Source organism: Mesocricetus auratus, unplaced genomic scaffold, assembly GCF_017639785.1.
Source record: "Mesocricetus auratus isolate SY011 unplaced genomic scaffold, BCM_Maur_2.0 Super-Scaffold_100676, whole genome shotgun sequence".
NCBI classification, from domain to species: domain Eukaryota; kingdom Metazoa; phylum Chordata; class Mammalia; order Rodentia; family Cricetidae; genus Mesocricetus; species Mesocricetus auratus.
In genome coordinates this window covers 127,985,365-128,004,927 of record NW_024429266.1, presented here as the reverse complement: position 1 = coordinate 128,004,927, position 19,563 = coordinate 127,985,365, and the positions used below count along the sequence as shown (strand labels likewise).

General features: G+C 40.2%; 1 protein-coding gene across 3 annotated transcripts in view; it reads right to left on the bottom strand.

The window, feature by feature from the left end:
* Prdm5 (PR/SET domain 5) overlaps window positions 1–19,563 on the bottom strand; it is a 161,864-nt gene that overhangs the window by 107,143 nt on the left and 35,158 nt on the right. For all 3 annotated transcript variants that reach the window (XM_005076066.4, XM_040737933.1, XM_040737932.1), the window contains one exon: window positions 778–900. In XM_005076066.4, coding sequence (XP_005076123.1) covers window positions 778–900 — 123 coding nt within the window. The remainder of the gene's footprint in view (window positions 1–777; window positions 901–19,563) is intronic.

The following is a 19,563-nucleotide window of genomic DNA, read 5'->3' as shown; positions in this document are numbered from 1 at the left end:
TTTATAAAAAATGGTTTTGGATGAGAGTAACATTTAAATCAGTGGGCTCTAGTAAGGAATATTGACTACCATAACATAAGTGGGCTCATTCAATCAGTTGAAGGTCTGAACAGAACAAAATGTTGCACCCATGCTTTTCACCATAAGAAAAACAGCATGTCTTCAGCTTGTTCAAAGAAGCCTTCCTGGCTCTACAGGAGCTTTTTGATCCTTGGATTCAAATTGAGACATCAGCTCTGCAGATTTTGTATTTGCCAGTGGCCACTATATCATGAGCCAAATGTTTAGAATAGATCTGCATAGAGAGATACTTAAATGTATTTCACTGGATCTAATTATCTGAAAAAAAAGCTCAAAGGCACATGATCCCATGAGCGCCAGTTAGACTGTGGGGAACACACATTAGTAAGCTGTCTCCATGAGGCCTTTCTCAAAGAATAATCCACAACAGAGTACAGTGAACCAAAGCAACGAGCAAACCAAACTGCTATAAAAAAAAATACAATGAAGAAAATCAAAGTATTTGAGGGCAAGCTCCACCAAATGCAGTATCAGATTATGTAACTCATTCCCCCAAGAATACCCATAAAGCCAGTGATCTGGTTTTAGTTGACAGTTCAGTTGCCTTTCCCTACATATGCTGACTACACGACTTCTCTGCTTTCATTACTTAGGTACTGCCATCTGAAGCTGATCACAGGGACATAAAATGAAGACACGGAGTAGAGTTATAAAGTAATCCACTACTCTGTACGAATACGAAGCCAACAAACTCACTTGAATGGCAGCCAGGTTCTTCCGCTCCTGAGACGGTGCCTCATGGACAAAGCGAAGCCAGTTGGAGTGTCTCGGGTTGGTAGCATCCAAAATATACAGAACTTCTCCCTTGCTCCCACGAACCTAAAACAAAACAAACAAGAAAATCCATATTAATCATTACTTTACTAAGGATAGTAGAATATTAAATATTTTTATGGAGTATGCACTTTTTATTAATAAGCCTTGAATAAATGTTAAACTAACAGCACTCAAGACTTAAGCCATATATTTAGAGTCTTCTATTTAATTTGGCAGGTGTCTGCATGACTCACAACTGTCCTCAAATTTCAGAAACATATCATGTTTTCTGTCTTTTTTGCAGGTATATTTGAATGTACGCATAACAATCACAGTTGTTCAGGAGATAATCATAATGCAATCTGTCTTGTATCTCCATGGAAGAAGTCGCACTGCCTCCCAAATGTGAGGAGTGGAGTGGAAGCAATCTCTTCCAATTCTCTTTCCATCTGTTCAGAGAATTATCCGAAGAAGGAGGAACTGGCTGATTCAACTAGGGGGATGTGGCAGCTCATGGGACACAGGCCTTTCTAGGGAAATAAACAAAATAGACTCCGTTTTGTCTTCTAAACAAACTACTCATGAATTTCTCAAGACAATATTTTTAATTATTTTATTCTACCTAGTGTCTAGCCATGAATCTTGCTGGTCAAACATAATATTTTAACAGAGAAAGAAGTAACAGAATAAAGATAGGGTGGGAGGGAGGGAGGGAGGGAGGAAGGGAGAAAGTAAGGGAGGGAGGGGAGGGAGGGAGGGGTGGGGAGGAGGGAGGGGTCGGGAGGGAGAATGAATGAATCAATCCATAAAACATCTTGAACTCTAAACACTTGAGTTCACTGTCTCCCACCTCCATTATTGGTTACTCTGGCCCACTTTAATAACATACAGGCAACAATCTTCACTTGTATTTATTACTGAAATCCAGCAGAGGAGAGATGGAGAGATTTTAGCAATTTGTTGCTTGTACAGAAAATGCAAGTCCAATTCTCAGCACTCACGTGGTGGCTAACAACCCTCTGTAATTCCAGCTTAAAGGGTGTGACATGCTCTTCTAGCCTCTTTGGGCACTTATTCAAGCTATACATAGACAATATGCAAGCAAAACAACTATACACCTAAAACAAAAATAAATATTTTAATCCAGCAAAAGATATACCAGAATGAATGATTATTCACTCCAGACATGCAACCCACATAAGAGTAATGTAAAGTCTAGAAACACACCTTTATAAACTTGAGGTAAGAATAAATTCAAGGACAACTAATCCATGTGGCATGCATTTTTCATGGCACATTTGCACATTCACGAATTCAACAAGCTACTGCCAAGTCCCATATTACCCAGGACTAAGACTGCTTCTGCAAACAAGGCAAAGACTAAGTCTCTAAGATCACAGCACTTCAGAGTAAACAACAGAATGAAACTTCACATAAATATGAACACTATGAAGATGAATAAGGCAGAGCCCAGAAATGAAGCAATGGGGGAAAGGCCAGGTAAGCACCTTTGATGAGGTGACTTGAACTCAAGTGTTCTAAAGGAGCTAGAGAATGATTTCCAAAGAGAGAAGCAAGAAAAGGCATCATAAAGGCTTTGAGTTCTGGACATGAAGTTGATATACACAAGGAACAGTTGAAAGGCTGAAGAAGATCCAATAAGCACAACTGAGAAAGTGATGGGCATTGAGACCACCTGACAAATGGCAAGTTACCCACAAACATACAGACCAAGAAACCACCCACACAGTCACTGCAGAGTATTTGCAATAATTCGACAAAAATCTGTTTTTAGTTATCTGTTGGATGATGACCAAAAAGTGAAATTTCAACATTCTAACATATATTATATATGGGGAAAAATCAGCATCTTCCTATCGTCTGATATCTACCATTTCTCCCATTTCTCAAAGAATTGTTTTTTCTTTTTAAAAGTCAAGTAGTTTTCAATATCCTTTACAATATCTCTAAAGAGATTTGTAATGATCACTGGAAAGCAGAAATTGTCTAGTATTTCAACTGCAAAAAGCCTTGTGTGTTTCTTGAATACTTAGGTGTAGAACTGTGAGTACTAGTTATACCTCTAACAAAATAACATACTCTTATTGAAATTGCTCCGCCTCCCTGCTTCAAGTCTCACTGACCCATGGAGAACACAAATAAATAAATAAATAAATAAATAAATAAATAATCCACCAGCAATCCTGTTTTTCTGTATTTAAAGTACACTGTATAACTATCACTCAAAGAGAAATTTCATTTAACACAGTAACAATTTTAAATGTTAGGCATAAAGTCATTCCCTTCAAGTACCACCATAACTACAGTTAGAAAAACATTTATATTTCAAATACCTGGATTAATCACAGCAAGCAGTTATCCCACTACATAGTTGAAAAACATCTTTTCTTAAGGAAACTATAATTTAAAATCATAACTATTACTGAAATCCAAATAACCTATCAATGAGTATAAGAACGTGTTTGTCAATGGCATCAACTTAGCTTGAAAGGGACCCTAGACAGGGACTTAGCTCAGGGTCCCTCAGTGATACATCCATTACTCCATATTTCATAACATGTGATCAGATGTGCTTGACATTTGAACTCAATGCAAAGACGTCAGACATTAACAGAAGTTTCTCAGGCTTATAATAAGCATAATTATTTATTTCAGTTTTGTCTCAGGCCCCTTGGCTCCAACTCTTTTCAGTCAGTGTAATCATTAGCAACAACTGTCAACTTGACAGAGTCTATAATCACCTGGGAGATTGCCTGTCAAAATTATATTGATTACATTAACTGCAGTGGGAAACCCACCCACTAAAGGTGGCACCATTCCCTGGTCTGAGATCCTGGCCGGTAGAAGTGGAGATAAGAGCTGAGCAGCATGCATCCATCATGCTCTGTTGCTGACTGTGGATGCCATGTGACCAGCAACTGCTTGACTGCCATGATGGACTACACTCTGAACTGTGAGCCAAACAAAAGCCCTCCTTCATTAAATTCCTTTTTTAGGCTATTTTAGCCTAAAATAGTAGGAAAAGAAAGTAACACACTCAGTTTTAGCATGTGCTTTCATTTTTGGTTTACCAGATGGACATACTTTCCAACTGACCTAACCTCATACAATATTCTATCTTAAGAGAAATACATAACTTACCTTCTTACTGAAATTCTTCTGAAATGTTTTTTTTTTTTTTTGGTTTTTTGAGACAGGGTTTCTCTGTATTGATTTGGAGGCTGTCCTGGAACTCGATTTGTAGACCAGGCTGGCCTCGAACTCACAGAGATCTGCTTGCCTCTGCCTCCCAAGTGCTGGGATTAAAGGCATGTGCCACCAATGCCCATCTGAAATGTATTATTTTAATAAAACAATTTATACTTACTGTTATTTCTATTCTCATAACAAAAATAATGGTGAGAAATTACTGTACACTACCCGAATCTTCCTACTTGAAAACTTATCTTTGTTTGTTAACACAGTCAATGCCTATCTTATTATAATTACATTCACTCAGACTATTAAGTGTCCCTTCTTGGCACTTTACTGAGCCATGCCCTGGCTGCAGTTTGCAAGTCCTGTGAAACCACTGCATTACCTATTCATAAGACTGCATCTTCCTGCCCTTGCCATAGTATACTGACTGACACACCCTCTGAAGGAGACATCCTTGCTCTTTCAGCACAAGGCAGTCAAGACAACCCCAGACAGACAGCTACCTATTAAAGTATCCATTTACCTGTCGTAATTTGATAATAAACCCTGAAGTAATATCGGGCTGGTTCACCTCTCTGTGCTTGGCTCCTCAGTCAGTGAAAACTGTACCCAGATGGGAACACTACTGTTTCCAGCTTCTGTTAATACTGATGTTGCTTTTCAAATGTCCAAGAGGAAGGAAAAATGTATGCATTTTTGCTACCACAGGTATGCATCTTCTTCCAGACCCAAGACTAGCAAAGCCAAAGGAAAGCCACAGCTCACTTCAACTTCCAACCCAGCTTATTTCACATACACAAAAACTCAGCTCGGTTAGTGAAAAATCTTAGCATGTGAGGACAGAAGTAAGAATCAGGCAGTTAGTGTCAATCAACTTCCCTTAAAGATCACTATTTTTCTTGTTAAATCAGGTCAGCTCTACACAGGAAGTTTCCTTTGTTATTTGGGTGTTTACCAAGGCTCTATAACATTTCATTCAATATTATTCCTTCAGTCAGTTCAAAAGCAGAAGTATTTCTAACTCATGTACACCAGGGAGACTCCAAAAGCAAAGCTAATCTGACAAATTTTCCACCAAGAAGTGGCAAAATGGTACAAGTTAGCAGCAGTGGCACAGTCAGTTCCACAGACATCCTTGATGAGAGACTAAAGCGTGACTTCCCAGGGGAGACACGTGCACTTTAGTAAGGCTTTTCAGAACATTAGTTCATAACACTGAGACTGACAGCATGAGTGTCTTTTATGTAGAAAATGCCATAGTTTAATTTAAATCACAAGCCACTTCTCTGCAATTTTTTAACTGAAGAAAACCATATGCTCTGCCTTCAGAGCTTAATTAGTCAAATGTCAAGACACTTTATGGGTGCTGAACAGCAAGAGACACTGGAGTACAATCTGACATTTCAGTGTTATCAAATTTAAACCAAAAGACCAAAACACCCAGAGATCAGAAGTACTCACTAGCAAACTAAAGAATTACAGTTTCTAAGCAGTGTTTCCCTTGGTGGTTTGTCAAAGGATTCTGAAGGCTTTTTTCTTTGGGTGCTTATAAACACCAAAACCGTGTCAGTGCAGGAGTTAGGAGTTCAGAAAGCAGGAGATGTGGGTTCACACTGTAGGTCAGCACCATGTTAAATGAACTTGATAGGATAGGTCCAGCTGGGAGTGGTGTCACCCCATGAGTAGCAGTATGGGCACAGGAACAAGGTTTAGACTGGCGGAGTGTAAGGGAGGCAGTTAGAGCTAGGATATACTGATTCTTACTTTGTGTCAGTTCTGTAAAACACATTATGATCTTAGACTATAAATGTATCTCTGCCAATCAAATATATACAAATTACTAATTATCACAATCATCTAATAGTCATAATTATATGCAGAAATACAAGAAAAGTTATATTCCTTATTAGTAGTGGGCATTCATTGTACCTAACATTGGTACCTTCAAGATGTGCCAGGAAAAACTTTAGAAGAAATTTTTGAACATAGCTCTTTTACTTAATTAGCATTTTGAGTATTATTAAGGAAATATGAAACCTTGTTTGAGCCCATAAAATATTGTTCTGGGTAATATAAAGTTGAAATAAGTGTGAATTGCATGCATTAAAAACATCTAGTACATATGGCTATGAAGTGCAAACCGTTCATGTGGAGGAGAAACATAAAACCCAGAGCAGAGACGACATTGTAAAAAGCCCCCAAAGGTGTCTACACACCCAGTAAAACCTACAGTTAGTTTCTCTGTTGGAAATGAAGTGGAAGGAAGGTGTGGCTTCCATTTTTACTGCTGGCAATCCTCACAAAAGGACAGCAGACGAAAGGAGTTTCTCTAGACTCTACCGCACCTTTTCTCCTACAGTCTAGCAATACATTCTTCTGACAACACTACAAAGAATCTATACAAAGAACAATGAGGTTTGGGTCCCAGGAGTCCTGCTAGGAAGTCCTCTTACCTCTTTTTTTTTTTTTTTTTTTTTTGGTTTTACGAGACAGGGTTTCTCTGTTTTTGGAGGCTATCGGTCCAGCCTGGCCTCGAACTCACAGAGATCCGCCTGCCTCTGCCTCCCGAGTGCTGGGATTAAAGGCGTGCGCCACCAACACCCGGCCCTCTTACATCTTCTTGACCAAGACCATCTACTAGGACTTCCAAGACCAGGATGCCCCGGTCTGACCCACCTCACCTCTACCAGGACTTCCAGGGTCAAACTGCCCCAGTCTGACCCACCCCATCCCCACCAGGACTTCCAGGAACAGACTGGTGGAGTCTGACCACCCTCTGCTCTCTTCACAGGCTGACTTGCCCTCTCAACCTAGGTCTCTCTCCCTTCCTTCCACTTCATTTCCAACAGAGACCCAGTCATACACACCATGGCTCAAGCCATGTAAGAGCACAAGTGTTCTACCTGTAGCAGGAGAATGCATGAACAGACAAGATATTCAGTAATCAGATTCCACAGTGATGAAAACTCCTCTGCCTTTAACATTTGTAGTGTGTGCTGAACATGTGCTTTGGATTTAATAGTCAAGTTCATTACATGGGAACTGAAGCGTGCCAGCAAAGAATTCTGCTTTGAAGAACAAATAGCAGTAATAACAATTAATAGTTATGAAGTGTTTATTATGTGGCAAGCACATAGTAACACAGTATAAAATATAACCTTTTCAGTTCTCTAAACTGCTCTATAAAGACAAGTATTCTGGAAACTGAGAGACAAACTGAATGAATATTTTTGGGGAAAAATCAAAAAAACAACAAAATAAACTTCAAGCTATTCCTGAAGTTGAGACTTGAAGAATGTCCATACAATTGTGAAACCATTTTCTTTGTTACACTACCTTAGTATGTGTACAACCTTGTCACCCACTGCCAACTAGTGAACCAGATTCTAAAAACAACTTTTTACAGAGCCCACTCCTGTATACCTGTCCCAGCATCTGAGAATAGCTAAAATTTAAGTAGAAAAGGGATTCCTTCTAAGATCATGTTATGTTATGAAAAGAAACACAGAGTAATAAGAATTGGTTTTTATTTGTTTGTTTGACTGTAGAGTGTTCATGTCCTCACAAGGAGGGAAGTCAGATGGAGACATGAGAAGGATTCAACATAAGAGAGTTTCTCCATTGCTGACACAGAGGGTCCCAAAGGTAGCTTGACGAGTGTCACTAAGAGAACTAAGCACTGAAAGATGGCTCTAGCCAGTAGTCAGCAATGAAGTGAGAACTCAGCCTTAGAGTACAGGTCAACAGGGTTCTCAACCTTCCTAACGATGCAAACCTTTAATATACATGTTCGTGTTCTGGTGACCCCAACCATAAAATTATTTCATTGCTACTTCATAACTGTTGTGACTCGTAATGTGAATGTCTGTGTTTTTAGAAGGTCTTAGGTGACCCCTATGAAAGGGTCATTCAACCCTCCAAAAGGGGTCACTGGCCTAAGGGAACCAAATTCAGCCAAACTGAACAAGTTTGGAAACAGACTGTCATCAGTTCCAGAAAGACCCCAGGCCTGGAGGTGGAGAAACGACTCAAAAAGAACACAGGTTCAGTTCCCAGCACCCACAGACAGCTCAGAACTGTCTGTAACTCCAGTTCCACAGGATTCAACTGCCTCTTCTGGCTTTGCAGGCAACAGGCACTCACATGGTACACACACCTACATGTAAGTATTCACCCATACACCTAAATACATTATAAATCTTTTTTAAAAACTGAACTCAGGCCTGCCAATTCCTAGATCTACCCTGGCTTGGTGAGAGCTGTAAGCAAAGTTACACCTGGGCTTCTCCTCTTCAGAACCCTAAGATAATAAAAAGGTAATTTTTCAAGCTACTGCATTCATGGTAGTTTATAAGGCAATAATAGAAAATGAATATCCTATCCCACTCCCGGGACTAAGATTTCTGTTTGCTAACCTGATAATATAGCAACCTTATTATCACAAACGTTAGCATAAAATAATATGGCTTACATGGTAGACATTAGGTCACAAGTCTGGAATGGCTTATCCAGATCAAATGCTGTTAGAGGCTGGGGGTAGGGCGGGGAGTCTGAACAGTTCTACATCCACATTTGTTCCAACTACTGGCCCACCTTCAGTTCCATGAAGCTGTGGGGCTGGGGTCCTGACTATTTCAGGAGGTATTAAGTGATGTCATGTAATCTACAAATGTGACTGCTTATGTAACAATAGTGCAATTGCTTTTTAAAAACAATACAATATAAGCATGTTTAATGTAAGGAAATTATTTTAATGAAGGGAAGGAGAAGGAAAGAAGAGAGAATTGTTATGTACTCACTGTGGATTTTTTCTTGGTTTTCGTTTTGTTCAGTTTGGGGTTTGTTGTTTGTTTTTTTTTCCGTTTTTCTTTTTTTGGTTTTTTCGAGATAAGGTTTCTCTGTATTGCTTTGGAGCCTGTCCTGAAGATTGCTGGCTTCGAACTCATAGAGATCCACCTGCCTCTGCCCCCGGAATGCTGGGATTAAAGGCGTGTACCACCAATGCCCGCTGGTTTTGTTGTTTCTGAGACAGGGTTTCTCTGTAGCTTTGGAGCTTGTCTTGGAACCCCCTCTGTGGACCAGGCTGCTCTCTGTGTGTTTTAATGCCAACTCCTACGATCACTTCTTCCTATTTTGAAAATAATTAAACCACATTCTCCACTTCTCATCTCCACTCGGTGCTGGAGTGGTTGGTATTTTCCCTACTTACAGCAACGCTGCCTAAATACTTCCATGGTTGTATCTAATCACATCAAAAATTCAACAGTAAAGACGCTACTGACTGAGAATGTTTTCTACAGCTTTGTCATCTTGACACACAATAAACACTTAAACACTTAAGAATCACAGATGCAGAACACAATAAAGAGAAGTCAGGAAACTCGAAGCTCAAAGAGTATGATGTGACTTTAGTGTGGAGTCTTAGAGTATACCTTTGAAGCTAATGCTTTCCAGAAGGGAATGCTTTTCACGTTGCAACTACCTACCCTGTAAAACAAGTCACCTAAAACTGCAAAGTGACAAAACACTTTCTTTGTCCAGAGATATCTCACTTTATTGGAGAGAGAGCTGTCCTGTGCATGCAGGTAAAAAAAATTCTAATGTAAAATTGGAATTACCATCAAGCTGTTATTACTACTTTGCCCTCCACACATGCTCACTTCATGACAGGGTTGCTAGGATGCACTCTTAGAGAGAAAACAGCTACTGAACACACCCTCTTCTCATGAGAACAGATAATACCCTGCTTTCACTAATGGACCTTCCTGATTGTTGGTAGCATCTGCTGTCTGATCCACATACCATCACTCTACTAGACTTTCCTGAAGGAATCGCTAAAGATCTTGGGCTTCTGCATCTACATAAACTGAAGATGTTCCTCTAGCACACTGGAATTCCTTAAAACAGCGTTTTTAAAGAGATGTTTAGAAAGGTAATATAGGACATAACAATGCTTGCATATTATTTGCTCCTTGGGTTTAATTAATTCCAGAAGAGGGCCTGTGGACCTAGTGGCTAACATAAGCAATTGGATAAGGCAGCAGAGCTCTTTTACTTCAGCAAGATAAGATAAACATCTGAGGGTGACAGCAGGTGCTCTGCACCAGCCCTGGAGAGAAAGCACAATGCCAGGGAGTTAACGAAAAGCAGGGTAGTCTGCCCAAGAGCAGAGATACATGATGAGCTGCTGAGCTTGCAGAAGGCAGCATGGGACGCAGTGTCCATCAGGCTGATGAGCACCACCGTTTCCAAGGCTTTCTTCCTGGAAACTCTTTACTCCCACGCCTCTGGGCCTGAGTGTGGAGCCCATAGATAAAAGTAGACCACTCAGTGCTGAGACCTGCAGTCTCTCCTACACTTAGGAACACATTCTTTTTCAGATCGCAGGCAACAATCAAATTAGCATACAAACAAGAGACAATCTGGGAGACTCAGTCAAATCACCATAGCCTTCCCCTGAATTCTGAATCAACTAAGAGTAAGAAAATACAAGACTAGTCAACTGCAGACAAACGAACAGATGTGAATTTCAGCCTACCTCCAGGGTCTGACAGAAGGGAAGATACCTTAAAAACTACGGCTCATTAAATCAAAAGTTAAAAAACAGCAAATACATATATCAAAATATTAATAACCTAAGCTTCTCTAAAAATTATTCAGAGAACAAAAGTAATTTAGAGCAGTAATTTATCATGCAGTAAAGAAATTATAGGCCAAGTCATTAAATGAAATTTATTAATCTTCTTTAGGAACATTAATCTTCTTTATATGCAAAGCAAACAAAGGTTCTCAGGTAATATCAAGCAAACATGAGGCCTTGCCTGGCAAGCGTCTACTTTGTGCAGAAGGTTTATTATACCTGTGCTAGTGTTAGAGAGTTGGAGAAAATAATTTTACTAACTTTGTGGAAAATTCATAACCACCGATGCCCTAGAACCACTTTTTAATGTAACACATAGGTCAGAGCTACAGTTTGCAAATACAGAGGTCAAAAGAAAGCAAGCTCACAACTGACATGAACAAAATTAGCAGTGCTCTCAAGGAGACTTCTCGCCTATACTTTTTGCTTCCTTTACTACCCAGGAAAATAGCAAAAGGTCTTGATGGACACAACAATACAAAGTAACCAAAACAGTCAAACACATCAATAGACAGGTAGACTATGGAATCGAATTGAAAACCCTGATATTAAGCCACACACCTATGAACAGCTGATTTTTGGAAAAAAAAAAAGCTAAAATTATACAATGGAAAAAAGAAAGCATCTTCAACAAATGATGCTGGCATAACTGGATATTGGCATGTTAAAGACTGCAGATAGATCCATGTGTATCACCATGCACAAAACTTAAGTCCAAATAGATCAAAGACCTCAACATAAATCCAACCACACTGAACCTGTTAGAAGAGAAAGTGGGAGGTACCCTTGAACAAATTGATACAGGAGACGGCTTCCTGAACATAACGCCAGTAGCACTGACACTGAGATCGACAATTAATAAATGGGACCTCCTGAAACTGAGAAGCTTCTGTAAGGCAAAGGACACAGTCAGCAAGACAAAAAGGCAGCCCACAGAATGAGAAAAGATATTCACCAATCCCACATCTGTCAGAGAGTTGATTTCCAAAATATACAAAGAATTCAAGAAGTTAGTCATGAAAACATCAAATAATCCAATTAAAAAGTGGGGTACAGAACTAAATAGAGGATTCTCAATAGAGGAATCTAATGGCTGATAGACATTTAAGAAAGAGTTCAACATCCTTAGCCATAAGGGAAATGGAATCAAAACAACTCTGAGATACCATATTGTTACTGTCAGATTGGCTGAAATCAATAACACCAATGACAATTTATGCTGGAGAGGATGTAGAAAAGGGGGAACACTCCTCCCTCCACTGCTGGTGGGAGTGCCAACTCGTACAGCCACTTTGGAAATCAGTATGGAGTTTCTTCAGGAAAATGGGAATCAGTCTACCTCAAGTCCCAGCAATTCCACTTTTAGGCATATAACAAAAGGTTACATACTCATACAACAAGAACATCTGTTCAACTACGTTCATAGCAGCATTATTTGTAATAGCCAGAACCTGAAAGCAACCTAGATGCCCCTCAACTGAAGAATGGACATGATACATTTACACAATGGAGTACTACTAAAGGGGGGGTGGAATCTTGAAACTCACAGGCAAATGTACTCACTTATATTTGGATATTTGACATAGAGCAAAGGATTACCAGCCTACAATTCATACCACCTGAGAAGCTAGGAAACAAGTAGTCCCCCTGAGAAGGGGAAAGAGACAAGATCTCCTGATCAAACTGGGAGCACAGGGGGGAGGGAAGAGGGAATTGGGAGAAAGAAAAGGGAGAAGAAGAGGGGAGCAGAGGGCATAAGGGAGCAGGAAGATTGAGTGTGTGGGAGGGAATAGAGGAGAGCAAGAAAAGATATACCTTAATAGAGGAAGCCACTATAGGTTTAAAGAGAAATCTAGCACTAGAGAAATGTTCAGAGATCTACAAGGATGACCCCAACAAAGAATCTAAGCAATAGTGGAGAGACTACCTTAAATGCCCTTCCCCTATAATGAGATAGATGACTACCTTATATGCCATCCTAGAGCTTTCATCCCATAAGTAAACACCCATAGCTAGGCACTGAGCCAAACTCCTGGAATCCAGTTGCAGAAAGGGTGGAATGATAAGCAAAAGGGTCAAGACCAGGCTGGGAAACCAACAGAAAGAGCTGACCTGAACAAAGGCAAGCTCATGGTCCCCAGACTGACAGCTGTGAAACCAGGATAGGACCGAATCAGGTCCCTGAAAGTGGGTGTCAGTTAGGAGGTCTGGACAGTCTATGGGGCCTCTGGTAGTAGGTCAGTATTTATCCTTAGTGTACAAATGGACTTTGGGAGCCCATTCCTCATAGAGGAATACTCTCTTCAGCCTAGACACAGGCGAGGGCCTAGGTCCTGCTCCAAATGATGTGACAGACTTCGATGATCCCTCATGGAAGACCTCACCCTCTCTGGGGAGCAGAAAGAGGATGGGATGGGGGGGGAGCGATGGGAGAGATGGGAGGACAGGAGATAGAGTTAACTGGGATTGATATGTAAAGTAAGATTGTTTCTAACCTAAAAAAAAAAAGTAACCAAAACACAAACAGCACCTGTGCTGCCCTAATATTAACCAACCAACAATAGCCAACACCAAGAGACTAAAACAAGTTCAGAACAACTAGAAAGAGAAGAAGTACTGAGACATGGAAAAGTGCAGTAACCAAAACTCATCTCAGCACAGGGATGCTCCAGCCTCAGCACAGAGGAGTGATGCTAGTAATGGCCTGCCAAGGCCTGAGTGTAAGCAACACAAAAACAAAAGCACACTGTATAAAAGAACAATGGAGGGAAGACAAAGGATGTAAGCAGCAGGGATGCAGAGAGGAAGGAAGGGGTGATGAAAGAGGAAGTGAGAAGTAAGAGAGGCAAAGCAGGAAAAGGTGAGAAGGGACGGGCAGCATGTACTTCCCATGTACATTCCAACCACATCCAGGACTCTGCACACAGGACTCTTCTATAAGCCCCAAATCATTAACAGCTACAACACTTACAATAAGCAACAGGATAGATAAATTCCTCTCACTCAATAAATACTGGTGATTTGCACAAAGAAAGCAAAGATCAGCAATATGGAGTCAGTGCAGTGAAGGAGCTCAGAGCTCCTGAGAAAAGGCAGGCGCAGACACCACAGATGTTGAAAACAATACCAGTGATGTGGCCAGCAGAGAGCAAAGAGCAGGCGCTGAAAAGGCCAAGCCAACAGCACACAGGTGGGATGGGTTAAAAGGAGCATCAAAACATGGGTGGGAAGAGCTGAGGGAGAGAACAGAGAACATGGGGGGCAGGGAATCCAGGAAACTATGATAGAGAACAGAGGAACGATGATGACGAACAAAGGGACAGGAAGTGCTGAGGAACAAAGACAACAGAAGGGCAGGGCTTCCACATGGCTCTTGTACAAAACCGGAAGAGAGTACCACCCACCTTTTCATTAGGAGAATCAAAGACTAGATTCTTCCTAAGGGGGAGATTTATTCCATCTAACATCTGGGTAGGTTGTGCCTCCATAAGCAAAGTCAGCTACTACACTGCACAAGGCTATTGTGTACAGAAATTATTTGTCTGCTTTCTCAGACTTATATGAACGGATGGTGGGAATGAGCCGTCGGTACATGGTTCGCCTTGCCAGGCTCTGCATGCTAGTGGAGCATCCTTTGGGGCTGGAGCCTGTCAGCATTGGGTCTTTGTGCACACACTTCCTCCACAGACTGCAAAGCCGCAGGTTCTATGGGGGATGCTTCTCACTGCCAGAAAGGTTTTCCCTACGATGATCAAAAACATGCTTCTCTCAATCCACTCCCAGCATTTTGTTTCAGCATGTTTCCCATGACATCACAGTGAATAACGTGATTCTCACGATTGTCGCTTCTGTTCTTCAAGCGTCCTCACTGAGTGACAAGTCAAAAGCAGGAGCTACTGATTTACAATGCTAGAGCCTGGTTCTCTACCATTCACAGGCATTCTTCTTCTGTTACAGTCTGGGGTTTTGTTCTGGCTGCCCAATAATACCATTAATGAAAATGTCCACATAAACCAAGTATACCCTGACGTCATTTGCAAACAATCAGTACCATCTAGTTACTAACTAAAACTTCCGCATGCTGATTCCAGCATTTGCCTTTGGTCTCTTTGCTAGTTATTAAACTGTGAAGAAGGAAATACCCCATAATCTATCCAGCCTGTGAGATGGCTCAGCAAATAAAGGCACCTGTGGCCAAGCCAATGACTTGAATTTAACTCCTGGGACTCACATCCTGGAAAGAAAGAATCTATTCTTACAAGTTGTCCTCTGACCTCCACTCACGTACTGTGACACATGAGTGCTGGCCCCACATGCATGCATGCCCATAACTTTTAAAATGTAATAAAATTTATAATATGCTGATATTATTCATCCCTCACGTCAGTTAAGATACTGCAACTACAAACAAACAATAAGAACAAAGATGTCAATGAGGAAGTGGAGAAAGCAGAACTTTTAGGTATTGTTAATGGCTAGGAAATAATAAAGAGGTCCTTTGGAAAATCAAAAATGTAACTATTTTCCATCAGACTCTCAGAGGGATGTCTACAGACACCTATTCATAGTGCCATTCAGAATAGGCAAGAAGTAGAAGCAACCCCAATACGTACCAGTAGATAAAGGAGTACTGAAAATGTGACACACATTAGCAATTTAATATTATTTAACTTTCAACAGGAAGAAAATTCCATCTCATGCTATAAAACACTGAACCCTGAAATCATGATTGGGGAAATAAGCTGATTATTTAAACACACACACTCACTCACACAGAGAAATACTTACTGTCTCATTTCACTTATTTGAGATACTCAAAGTCATACAATGTGGAAGTGGAACTGTGGTTACCAAAGAATAGGAACAGGGAATATGGGAGAAATTTAATGGTATATAGTGCTAGATTTGCAACATGACAAGCTAAGGACATATGTTTCACAATGTAAATACTGTTATAATTACACTGAAATGTATGGTAAATGTATAGTGTTGAGGGATTGGGCCCTGGACTGGATCCTCAGAACCACAAAAAAATGATACAGACAGACAGACGATAGATAAAACTGTATAATTACAACAGTAGAAAGTAGATTTTGGCTAGGTTTTGTGGAACATGCCTTCACTCAGGTGTCAGATGCAGGCAGTTCTCTTTGAATTTGAGGACAGCCTGGTCTACACGGCAATTCCCAAGCCATCCAGGGCTACATAATGGGATCCTGTCTCTTAATCAATTAGTTAATTTCTTTGATTATTTACCACAAAATTTAAAAGGATGAGAGAGTCGGGTGGTGGTGGTACATGCCTTTAATCCCAGAACTCGGGAGACTGAGACAGGTAGATCTCTGTGAGTTCAAGGCCAGCCTACTCTACAAAGCGAGTTCCAGGATGTGCTGCAAAGCTACAGAGAAACCCTGTCTCAAAAGAACAAAGCAAAACAAATGAACAAAAAAAGATTGAGAAAACTTGTCCATCTCCAACCCTCAGTCTAAGTCACATAATTTATACAGCCAAGGTGTACTCGATTTTCAAGGGCCTTGTCAGAAAAGTTGAAGAGGGAGAGAAAAGCAGGGCTTGTCTTCTAAATGCTTTACTAGAAGTGTTCATCCTCTTTTCTTTGGGTTTGGCTTGCATGTATGTATGTACACCGCACTCACTCTTGGTGCCATAGGGGTTGAAATTCTCTCTCTTGACAACACTGACACTGTAGGCAGACTGAGGCCAATGCTTGCAGGCAACTGTTTACGTCTGCAGTATCTGGGCCTTTAGCCTGGGCCTGAGACCACAGCTGCTGAAGGATTTTGCAGAGTGTGCAGAGGGACTTAGTAAGGCCTGTGAGGCAGGGCTCTCCTCTGGACTGGAAACAGGTTTCTTTCTCTGCTAGGCAACTGATCGACACTGTTTTCTTCCTGTGGAAGTGTTGACAGGAATGAAATCAATCCTCTCTGATGGCTGGTACATCTGAAGTAGGCTGCCTGGCTCAAAGTAATAACTGACAGCACGTGGCAAATTTTCCCATTTACTTGTTAGCTAGCCAGAGCCTACACTCAGTCCACCTTAGGAAGCAAAATCATAGACCACATGAGCACAGCTTACTTAAAAACAGAATTCATTTAGATTTGCAATCCAGCTTCAACTGAGTGGTGGTGTTTCCCTGGAGCACTGTGTTGGGGATGAGGCTGAACCCCCCCCCCAAAAAGCCCAGTGATCCCTCTAGGTCTGAGCTGTAGAGTACTTCAAGTACCATGACAAGGACACACCTGAAGCCATCATCTAACTTCTCCCTAAGAAACAGCTGGAGAATACTGACAGGCCAGATAGAATGGGAGCCAACCAAGTTCCCAACTCCCATGAAAAAAATGAGGGAACAAAAAAGATTAAGCCAGTGTTAGAACTCAAAAGAAATGATGCAGATATAACTAATCAAGAGGCAAGGAGAAAGTGTGATACAGACAAAGCAATACAGCTTATGAGTCAGTAAATGCCATAAACAAGGCGCCTGGCACACATAGGTGCACAGCCACTGCCTGGGGAACAAAGTGTGGTTCAGTGCTCTGGGTAAGAACACCTGGCTTCTTTTGGTTTAGTCTTTTCCTTCTGCTGGTTCACCTTGTCCACCTTCAAGGTGATGGTCTTTGTTCGTCTTACTATACTTCATTTTGTTCTGTTTCGTAGTTATCTCTTAGAAGCCTATTCTTTTTTAGTGAGAGACAGAACGGGAGTGGATCCAGATAGAAGGGAAGGTGAGCAGAAAATGGGAAGAGTAGAGGGTGGGGAAACTGTATTCAGGATGTATTGTTTGAGAAAAGAATCTATTTTTAGTAAAATGGGAAAAAATAAAATAAAAGCAACAGCTACTTAAAACCAGGTGCCATATTAGGAAGATAAATAACTCAAGCTTTTTTTTTCTTTTTTACAAAACACTACTTTGTAAAGCAAAAAAGCTATCAACATTTCAATATTATACAGTTTACTCTGCTATGTTACTTGCTTTTAAAAGTCAGTTGGCTCCAATATAAATTAATTATTTCATTTGGTCTCAGAAAAACTAGGCAAATGCATAAAACTGCCCCCAGGCCACTTGGGTCATATACAAATATACAAGACACTCACTCCTAGGAAATTTAGGATGTTCCTCAGTTCATAATTGTGTTGCTGAGACAAATTCATGCACATCTGATGTTAGAGTATTTGCCACCCAATTTCAGAAAATCTTCCTTCCATCATTTGAAAAATAAATAAATAACAGGTTCACTTCTACAAGTCAACTTTAAGTCTTTCTGTAAATAAATTGCTAGACCAAGCATAGTCTTGCCTTTAACCCCAGTACTCAAGGAGCAGAGGTGGGTGCATCTCTATAATTCTACAGAAAGAATTCCAGGCCAGCCATAAGCATGGATGATATACTATATAAAAATAAATTCATAAATGCAATTGTTAAGTTACTTTACAATTCATGCTGTTAATAGACAGGACCAGCAAAAAAGCTCCCTATACAATACCATAGCTATCACACTAAATATACAGAACAAAGAAAGGGTACTAGAAGTTGCAAGAGAAAATCCACAAATGATATATAAAGAAGAGCCCATCAGAATAACAGATGGCTTCTCAATGGAAAATTTACAAGCACAATAGCTTTGAGCAATACACTCCAAGTTCTAAAAGACCACAGATGCCAACCCAGACTACCTTACAAAGCAACTCTACCTGCCAGAATTGAAGGAGAAAGAAAGCTTCCCAGATACAAACAGGCTAAAAGATTCAAGTCCACCAAATCAGCCCTATAGAGAACACTGCAAACAATACTTCAGACTGAAGAGAGGCATAAGCAGAGCCAAGAGACTACAGAAAGGAAACAAAGCAATGCTATAATAACTGAAATACAAAATAAAACTAAGAACACAACACAAAAGATGCACACAATGAACAGTAATCTGAACACCTTTCAGTAATCATTTTAAATATTAATAGCCTTGATTTCCTCATCAAAAGACAAAAGCTAACTGAATAGATTAAGAATTTTTTGGTTCATATAAGATAATCTAAAAGGATATGTTCAACTTTGTAATGAAAAAGTTTCCAAGAAAATAGAAACAGGAAACAAGCAGGCATCACTATCCAAATACCTGATAAAAACAAACTGCATCCCAAAGTTAATCTGAAGAGAAACAGAAGGATTCTTCAGTCTGATCAAGGGAACAATTAACCAAGAAGATATTACAATTCCAAACATATATACATTGAACTCTGAAGCGCTCAATCTCATGAAAAGCATAATACCAACATAAAGACAGAAATTAACTCCCTTCCAGTGTTAATGGCTGACTTTAGTACCCACTATTTCTATGGATAAGTCATCTGGATGAATAAACACACAAAAAAACATCAATTAGTTGGTTTCATTCACTGAACAACACTGAAAATATGTCTTGACCTGGAAGAGACTGAACTTTTGCCACACTTTGTAATGAGTTAAGAATGTGCCTTGAGATCATCTCAAACTATGTCCTTAATCTGCTGTCCTACTGTGTTCAGTATGTTTATGTTTACCCCAAGTTTAGGAAAACAATGTACCCAATCTTACTATGCCTTCAGTTTACCAAGTAAGCAGCTATCACCAAGGCTAAATGTACATCTTATGTAATGTACTTTTCCATGCCCCTGAACCAGCATAATAAATGTGTGTACGTACATGTTGTGGTAATCATTTGATGAAAGCAGCCAACAAGGAACACTCTAAAAGCAGCATTAAACAATAAATATTTGATAAACATTTAAAAGCAACATGTGGTTATGGTTTGATAACAGCTGTATGAAGTTCTCAATGCTAGTCTGGATCAGCTGGGGTCAGGAAAGTGACTTCTTCC